The following is a 10,118-nucleotide window of genomic DNA, read 5'->3' as shown; positions in this document are numbered from 1 at the left end:
TTGTGATATGTTTAATTTGATCATCAACCTTAAAATAAAAAAATAAAATAAAATAATTTTCCTACCTACCTACCCTATTTTTTTTAGCTGGTAGTGAAATTATGCAAGATAGTCACAAAACAGTTGGATTACCAAATTGATCAAGTTTACTTCTGGACAGATAGCATGTCAGTTCTTCGTTATATAAAGAACACGAAAACTCGCTTTCACACATTTGTCGCAAATAGGCTTGCCATTATTCATGCAGCAACTACAATAAACCAGTGGCACTATGTCACCTCGAAATTAAATCCAGCAGACTGTGCATCAAGGGGAATACCAGTAGTGAGTAGATTTCTAGATTCAGCATCATGGTTCAGCGGCCCTGAGTTTTTATGGAAACCAGATGTTTCATGGCCATCTACTGAAATCGCTAGTGACTTGTTAGAAATTGACAGTGCTGAAATTAAGGAGAGTGTCAACACAGCAGTTGAGACAGAAACAGTGGAAGGAATGGAAAGATTACTCCAGCACTTCTCTTCATGGAAGAAGCTGAAAACAGTGACTGGATGGCTACTCTTAGCACGAGAAAACCTCAAAATAATAGCAGAGAGGAAAAGTGAACAGAGATCAAGAATGATATCAGAGGGATTTACAGAAGAGAAAATACAAGAATTGGAAATGAAGGAGAAGCATGACAGATTGAAAAATGTTAAACAAACTGAAAGACCTTCATTAAATGCAGACATTCTTGACAAAGCAGAAACAAACATTTTGAAGTATGTGCAGATGAAGTATTTTGCCCAAGAATTTAAAGACTTGAATTCAAGTGAAAATGGAGTTGTAAAAAGGTCATCAAAACTAGCCAAGTTAGACCCAATTGTTCACAATGGAGTTCTACGTGTAGGCGGTAGACTTAAGAAACTGGATACAACTCTAAACAGTAAACATCAAATAATTATTCCTAAAGAGTCTGTATTAGCCAGATTGATAGCAGAGGAAGCACATAAATCTGTCGGACACTTGGGGAAAAATTCAACGCTGGCACGTATCCGTGAGAAATATTGGATTCTTGGTGTGTCATCAATTGTGAAGTCAATCATTTCCAGATGTGTTATATGCAGAAAATATCAGGCACCTGCTTTGAAACAGAAAATGGCGGACCTTCCCAGCGAGAGACTAAAAGCTGATGAACCCCCCTTTACTCGAGTGGGCATGGATTATTTTGGTCCGTTTGAGCTTATAAGAGGAAGAAGCATAGTAAAACGATACGGTGTCATATTTACTTGCCTATCTTCTCGAGCTGTACATTTAGAGGTTGCCTTTTCCTTGGATACAGACTCCTGTATTGACGCCATTCGAAGGCTTATTGCACGACGAGGAAAACCAACTTATATACTGTCTGATAATGGAACAAATCTGGTAGGAGCAGAACGTGAGCTAAGAACAGCGCTGAATTCCTGGAATATGAACAGAATTTCTAGTCAATTATTACAGTCAGGAATTGAATGGAGCTTTAATCCACCAGCTGCGTCTCACTTCGGAGGAGTATGGGAACGCCTCATTAGGATAGTCAGGAAAATCATGTATTCTGTTCTGCATGAACAAACGATTCATTTGGATGATGAGGGACTGTTAACCTTGTTTTGTGAAATTGAAGCCATCATGAATGGACGACCTCTTACAGAAGCTTCAAATGACCCAAATGACCTTTGTGCACTAACGCCAAATCATATACTACTCATGCGATCAGGAGAGAGTTTTCCCCCTGGAATTTTCCATGCATCGGACAACTACGCAAAACGTCGATGGAAACAGATACAGTATTTGGCTGATGTGTTTTGGACGCGTTGGATCAAAGAATATGTACCCCTTCTCCAACAGAGACAGAAGTGGCTGAAGCAGGAAAGAAACTTACAAGAAGGTGATTTAGTTCTCATCGTGGAAAACACTCCAAGAAACACATGGAATCTCGGCAGAGTGTTAGAAGTGATAAAGGACAAGTATGATGTTGTGCGCGTTGCAAGGATAAAGACAGTGTCTTCCATTCTCACGCGACCAGTCACAAAGCTTTGTCTTCTTTTGGAAACAGATTGTGAAAAAGAGAAAACAAATCAGTGAACCTCCGTGCAGTTAAACGTAAAGTGATTGAACTCATTTTAGATGATTGTTTTGTCCATTTTTGATTTATTAAGAAATATGTTTTTGTAAAAACACATTTAGGGGCCGGTGTAATGGACAACCTGTATATTTTATTTCGAATTCCAATTTAATCCGTAACTTTCGATTTCTGTATATTCCAAATTTATCCGAATGATACTTTACTATGATGTTTACCAAAAATGCACGAGCGCCATATTCAGTGTAAAGTTGTGTTCTACATGTTTTAACTGAAAGTTATTGAAAGTACCAGACATACATCACGGTAATTATCTATTGATTGTTTATTACATGCTGCCGGCTGTTTATATTTACTTGTTTCGTTTAATTGAAGTAGGAGTTTCTAATAATATCAATGTTTACAAAGTTAAATGTAAGGAGCGCTTTTCATGTCATGATTTCTATGGATAAAAGGTTATATTATGTGTACATTTAGTATTGAGTATTATTATTCATTATGTTTAAATTTATTTTGTAGTCAATCTATGTCAGACACATCGAAGGATTTCTATGTGAATATAAATAAAGGACATCGAATTGAACCTGTACTGTCTTTGGTACTAGAGAAATCATGACCCTGGGGGTAGGGCGGGGCCACAATGGGGAATCAAAGTTTTACATAGAAATCTATACGAAAAATCTTTGAAAATCTTCTACTCAAGAACCCCGAACGAAGTCGGGGACGACATATTGATATTGTACGCATGTTTTTTTTTATCCAGGCTGTTTCTCGGAGATGGCTGGGACAATCTTCCTGAAACTTTCCTCAAAGGACGATCACTGGTTGTAGTTGTGCAGTGAGGTCGTTCAGTTCCAATATGTCTACGGTTGCCATGGAAACCTGTAAAAAGCGACGAATTTTGTCCGCGAGTGTTCTCTCTGGTCCCTTAAACGTTCGTCATGAAACTTTTTTTATTTTAATGATTAGTATCTGTAGTTGTGCGATTTGCATTTAAAATTTTCAAATAGTCGATTATTGCCATGGAAACCAGGGGAATGTTAAAATTCTTTAATTTCGATTTTCTCAATAACTACTCAAGCAATCGTTTTGAAACTTTCAATGTTAATTCCTTGCAATGTGTCAAAGTGATTTCTACTTTTAAAATAATTGTAATGAGTCGCTTACAGTTGTCATAGAAACGAAACAGAAAAAAAGGTTAAGATGTACACATGTGTTCTCCAAGGTCTAGGTCAAAGGGTCAAAGTTCTTCGTGTCCAATAAAAGATCTTTTCACAAGGATTACATATTTGAAATACGAAAGCCCTAGCCCTTACCGTTCAAACGTAAGGTACTATGTTCAAGACGACCCCCCCCCCCCCCCCGTTTACAAGTAACGTTTTAAAAGTTTCATTCATAAAATTCAGTTCTCCTGATGTGATTTGATAGTTTGCCCACATTCATTCTTCTGTCTTGTCTCTAGATTTTATAATTATTTTATTTTATCTATATAAAAAAATAACGATTGTCAGCTGCATTTATTAGCATTTCGCGTTTTTTTTTTGTATATCTATTACTTGTATATTATTAATTTCATTAGATAGTGCAAGTATAAATTAGAAAATTGGTACGTTATTTCCATAGTTTTTATTCATTCATAAATCCTTGGATCCGCTCCTACAGGTGCGCAAAGCCTTGATCACTACTGTAAACAAAACATTCATCTCGCCGAAAATGTTCATGATTCCGCTAAACTGAGAAAGTTTACACATGATTTATCATCTCATAAGAAACATCAGCCCTGTGCAATGCAGAAATGCTCGAATTGAAGGTGGCATGTCAGATTCGTTTTCCGGCAGAACCTCTAAAAATGAAAGTGAAAGTAGGGAAATTTCAGAGTTCTCACTGGCGTTATAATACACAAAATAATTCAGCTGATCTTCTTAATAAATTACATTTGCCAAGCTTTTTTGGTAGGAAAGATACTGCCAATTAACAAGTATGAGGCTCATTTCAGTACATCTGCCCAATTTCTTTTATGAAAGTCTGCAAATTTAGGAACTTGTAATTTTTTCCTGCACTACTTTCTTCTCCTATCGATTCTAAAAATAATTAGTGGGATGTACCCAATTAAGGTCTTCCGTTTCCAACGGAAAGGACTGATACGACTCGATGGTTGTCCAAGCTTAGCTAATGGACCATTGTTTTAGTGATGATAAAAATGAAAGTCTTGTCCAGTACGGGGCGACATATGCTATTGCTTGCAATAGCAGACTTTCTAGTTATTATTAAGGTCTTCCGTTTCCAACGGAAGACCTTATTGTTTTCGTTCGGTTTCTTTTTCCCTATTATTATTAAGGTCTTCCGTTTCCAACGGAAGACCTTATTGTTTTCGTTCGGTTTCTTTTTCCCTATTATTATTATTATTTTTTTTTTTTCTTACCGATTTTTGTGCACGCCAGTTCTCGGAAACGGCTCGGTCGATTTTCACGAAACTTTCAGATCTGATAGATATTGGTCTGAACCTTATTGGAAATTTTTTATAAGTACGTCGTCACTTCCGGTCGTGAGATATGGATGATTTACTGATTTTAAGAGGGTCAGCTTGTCCGGGCAATCACTAAAAAACGAATGAAGATATTGACTTGAGATTTTCAGTGAAGGTAGAGGAAGGATTGCTAAATTGCTTTTTTGAGTCTATATCTTTCCAGCGCAAAAGGCGTTGAAGCTTCCCTGAGCTCAGTATAATTATTATTTTTCTGACCATCAAATTTTGTGCACGTGATTTCTCGAAGACTACTGGATGGATTTTTATGAAATTTGCAGGAACAATGTGTTGCTATCTGCAGTTATTATATCCTTGAGATTTTTTGGAAATTCTTTTCTGGTGCCAAGTTACGGACAATTTTCTGATTTTAAATTGACATTTTGTTCGCGGATAATCTAAGGAACGGTAAAAGATATCACTGTGAAACTTTCAGGGATTATAGATCGTAATAAGTACTATCCAAGACGCGATCTTCTGTACGTCGTCTCTACTTCCTGTCGTAACGGCATGCAAAGAAAAAAAGTCAAATTTTTGAACTTTTTTGTTTTTCAATATTTTCAAATCATATTTCTATGGTTGATAGATACATTTCTCATTAGGCTGAATATATAATTTGTTTGTAAATTGATGAATTCGAACTCGAGATATTAACATTCAAAAGTCTGAAGCGTGATCTTAATGGCGGCGGTCTCTGTCAATTCCGACATTTCGCAATAGGGGTTTACAGAGGCAGCCGAGCGTTTGCTTGAACGAAAGTAACATAAGGAGCAATGAAATGTGTAGGGATACTTGGATTGTCACGTCGTAGGTTCGTTGCAATTCGGTGTCAAACTACATTTATTATCCAAGGTCTACTTACAAGTCTTCTTTAATTGGTTTTGGTTGTTTCTCAAAGTAGAAATAGAAAAGAATTAATGTGCAAATGAAGTACAATATCTATATCTTTTGTTTTGCATCACGGTAACACCTAGCTTAAATCATAGTTATAATTAATAGTTTTTCAAGAATGTAGTAAGTAAAAAACGTGACCACTGTTTTCTAATGCACACTTGTGTCATATTAAATCAATAGAAAGGATAACTGTTACAATAAGAAAATATTTTATTTTTAAAGATAATTTTTCAAAGACCGTTTAATTGACCTATATAAACATTTTATTTTCTCAATGCAAGTTATTGAATATAATGGAATCTTATTTCTTGACCCTCGTAGGGCGATCGAGGCATTTTTTTTCGGTGAAACATACCACCTTTTTCATGAAAGTGTAAGTAATCGGAATAGTCAACTTTCGTGATTGAAAATTGAAAAATTAACCATTCATAGCTGTTTCACTGCTTTAGTGTTATTTGCCTATATACGATTGATTGATTGATTGTATACTGTTTAACGTCCCTCTCCAGAATATTTCACTGATATGGAGACGGCACCATTGCCGGTGAAGGGCTGCAAATTTGGGCCTATGCTCGGCACTCAGGGCCATTGAGCAGGGAGGAATCTTTATCCTGCCACACCTGCTGTGACACGGGGCCTCGGTCTATACCGTCTCATCCGAAGGACCATGAACATTCCAAGAGAAATTTGCAAGATTTACTCGTTGCGTTTGGCGCGAAATTATGAATAGTGACCCTTCTTTCATAATTCCAAGACAGATTAACTGTTGGAGAATTATATGTACATACAAGTGAAGTAAGAGTAGTTGTTCAAATAGCGTAATCGATAAGCGTATTGGATTTTCACGCTAGTGACCCGTTTCAATTACCAGTGTGTCCAAAATATGTTTAATCCATTTTCAGCTCGATTTTATGGGTTATTTTTCGGAATCGGACGGAAGACCTACTCGTTGCTCGCAACGAGATCGTTTCTAGTTATTATTATTTTTTTTTTTTCTTACCGATTCTTGTGCACGCCAGTTCTCGGAAACGGCTCGGTCGATTTTCACGAAACTTTCAGATCTGATAGATATTGGTCTGAACCTTATTGGAAATTTTTTATAAGTACGTCGTCACTTCCGGTCGTGAGATATGGATGATTTACTGATTTTAAGAGGGTCAGCTTGTCCGGGCAATCACTAAAAAACGAATGAAGATATTGACTTGAGATTTTCAGTGAAGGTAGAGGAAGGATTGCTAAATTGCTTTTTTGAGTCTATATCTTTCCAGCGCAAAAGGCGTTGAAGCTTTCCATGAGCTCAGTATAATTATTATTTTTCTGACCATCAAATTTTGTGCACGTGATTTCTCGAAGACTACTGGATGGATTTTTATGAAATTTGCAGGAACAATGTGTTGCTATCTGCAGTTATTATATCCTTGAGATTTTTTGGAAATTCTTTTCTGGTGCCAAGTTACGGACAATTTTCTGATTTTAAATTGACATTTTGTTCGCGGATAATCTAAGGAACGGTAAAAGATATCACTGTGAAACTTTCAGGGATTATAGATCGTAATAAGTACTATCCAAGACGCGATCTTCTGTACGTCGTCTCTACTTCCTGTCGTAACGGCATGCAAAGAAAAAAAGTCAAATTTTTGAACTTTTTTGTTTTTCAATATTTTCAAATCATATTTCTATGGTTGATAGATACATTTTTCATTAGGCTGAATATATAATTTGTTTGTAAATTGATGAATTCGAACTCGAGATATTAACATTCAAAAGTCTGAAGCGTGATCTTAATGGCGGCGGTCTCTGTCAATTCCGACATTTCGCAATAGGGGTTTACAGAGGCAGCCGAGCGTTTGCTTGAACGAAAGTAACATAAGGAGCAATGAAATGTGTAGGGATACTTGGATTGTCACGTCGTAGGTTCGTTGCAATTCGGTGTCAAACTACATTTATTATCCAAGGTCTACTTACAAGTCTTCTTTAATTGGTTTTGGTTGTTTCTCAAAGTAGAAATAGAAAAGAATTAATGTGCAAATGAAGTACAATATCTATATCTTTTGTTTTGCATCACGGTAACACCTAGCTTAAATCATAGTTATAATTAATAGTTTTTCAAGAATGTAGTAAGTAAAAAACGTGACCACTGTTTTCTAATGCACACTTGTGTCATATTAAATCAATAGAAAGGATAACTGTTACAATAAGAAAATATTTTATTTTTAAAGATAATTTTTCAAAGACCGTTTAATTGACCTATATAAACATTTTATTTTCTCAATGCAAGTTATTGAATATAATGGAATCTTATTTCTTGACCCTCGTAGGGCGATCGAGGCATTTTTTTTCGGTGAAACATACCACCTTTTTTCATGAAAGTGTAAGTAATCGGAATAGTCAACTTTCGTGATTGAAAATTGAAAAATTAACCATTCATAGCTGTTTCACTGCTTTAGTGTTATTTGCCTATATACGATTGATTGATTGATTGTATACTGTTTAACGTCCCTCTCCAGAATATTTCACTGATATGGAGACGGCACCATTGCCGGTGAAGGGCTGCAAATTTGGGCCTATGCTCGGCACTCAGGGCCATTGAGCAGGGAGGAATCTTTATCCTGCCACACCTGCTGTGACACGGGGCCTCGGTCTATACCGTCTCATCCGAGGGACCACGAACATTCCAAGAGAAATTCGCAAGATTTACTCGTTGCGTTTGGCGCGAAATTATGAATAGTGACCCTTCTTTCATAATTCCAAGACAGATTAACTGTTGGAGAATTATATGTACATACAAGTGAAGTAAGAGTAGTTGTTCAAATAGCGTAATCGATAAGCGTATTGGATTTTCACGCTAGTGACCCGTTTCAATTACCAGTGTGTCCAAAATATGTTTAATCCATTTTCAGCTCGATTTTATGGGTTATTTTTCGGAATCGGACGGAAGACCTACTCGTTGCTCGCAACGAGATCGTTTCTAGTTCTTATTATTATTTTTCTTCTTCCTGGGAAAATTTTGTCCACGAGTGATCTTGTAAACTACACATCCGACTTAGGTGAAACCTTTTTAGGGTCAGTAGGCATGTTATGTAGAGTTGCCAAACAAAGGTCATTTTGCGCGCACGTGCTTGCAAGAGCGCGCACGTGCAACAGGTGAAATTACCAATATAATGGATATTGCCGTAGCTTTTCTATTTTTTGATGAGATGCTTTGAAACTCATAATGTAAGGATACATTAGTAGTATAGACAAGATAGCATGGTCAAAATAGCAAGATCTCACGCGCATGCACGTGCGCTTCGCTCCGATTGGCTGAAACTAAAGTTTCAATAACTTTCTTGTTTCTTGTCATAATCCTTTGAAATTTTGAACATAGTCCTAAATTATGAAGATCTACCGCATGATATATAAGAATTTTCATGAAAGCATGCGCATGTGCGCGTGCTGCAAGCTGATTGGCTGAAAATTTAAATGGCAATATCTCCTTTGTTTTTTGACGAAATTCTTTAAAATTTAAAATATAGTCATGCTTTAGGATATCCTACAAAATGATATAGAAAAAAATCATGAAATCACGCGCATGCACGTGTGCTGCAATCTGATTGGCTAAACTTTAAATGTCTATTTCTTCTTTGTTTTTTGACGAAATGCTTTGAAATTTAAAATATAGTCATGCATTAGGATATCCTACAAAATGATAAAGAAAAAAAAATCATGAAATAACGCGCATGCACGTGTGCTGCAATCTGATTGGCTAAAACTTAAAATGGCTATTTCTCCTTTGTTTTTTGACGAAATTCTTTGAAATTTAAAATATAGTCATGCATTAGGATATCCTACAAAATGATATAGAAAAATCATGAAATAACGCGTATGCACGTGTGCTGCAATCTGATTGGCTGAAACTTTAAATGACTATAACTCCCTTGATTTTCAACCAAACAGGATGGGATTTAGAACATAGATAGATGTAAGGGACTCCTACAAGAAGGTATGATCATCATGCACGTCCACGCACGTGCGTGCATTTGAAACGAGTATATTTAAAAATACTCTTGAATGAGGGATTTTTATTACTTTTGGACTGAATGCTTTAATATATAGTATATTAAAATATATAAATAGTGTAGACAAGATGATATGGTCATAACGCACATGCATTCACATGCGCTTGGGTGCAATGCTAAAAATTGAATATATTTTCTATCCTTCTGGGAAAACGTTGTTAAAGTCAAAAATGCACAGAGTTTGTCTTATTTAATGAAGCTTACAGGAAATATGGCACCGAAAGGGAGTTTGGGGGCGTTTGGGGAACATCTGTAACGGTTCCCGTTACAATTAGCACTAGTTTCTTATTGCATTTCAAAAGAAATGGACATAATACAATGCAAGTTTCGCAGTACATCAGACTTGTAGTATATTCTGTTGATAGAGAATTCCTTTCTTTTTGAATAATCTATTAAAGTCATTAATACAGTATAGCGGATATTCTTGGTGGGTGTAAAATTTGGCGTTTTGCCTGCTTAGATATATGCCAATATTTTGGCGTATTTAATTTTAGGGGAACAGTGTTTCAGTTCTTTGAAGCTGAACACTAAGAAGAGTACTGAC

At 36.2% G+C, this 10,118-nt stretch overlaps 1 protein-coding gene across 1 annotated transcript; it reads left to right on the top strand.

The window, feature by feature from the left end:
* The first annotated feature begins 110 nt into the window (after positions 1–110).
* On the top strand, positions 111–2,701 carry LOC134282745 (uncharacterized). The gene is made up of 2 exons (XM_062765146.1): positions 111–2,404; positions 2,618–2,701. The coding sequence occupies exon 1, from the start codon at positions 166–168 to the stop codon at positions 2,098–2,100; it is 1,935 nt and encodes a 644-aa protein (XP_062621130.1). The 5' UTR covers positions 111–165; the 3' UTR covers positions 2,101–2,404; positions 2,618–2,701.
* The last annotated feature ends 7,417 nt before the right edge of the window (positions 2,702–10,118 follow it).

This window comes from Saccostrea cucullata, unplaced genomic scaffold (assembly GCF_032062105.1).
Source record: "Saccostrea cucullata isolate Sc308-1 unplaced genomic scaffold, CSIRO_AGI_Scuc_v1 ctg3323, whole genome shotgun sequence".
In the NCBI taxonomy this organism is placed as follows: Eukaryota; Metazoa; Mollusca; class Bivalvia; order Ostreida; family Ostreidae; genus Saccostrea; species Saccostrea cuccullata.
The sequence above is the reverse complement of the archived record's forward strand: the minus strand, read 5'-3'. Positions and strand labels throughout refer to the sequence as shown.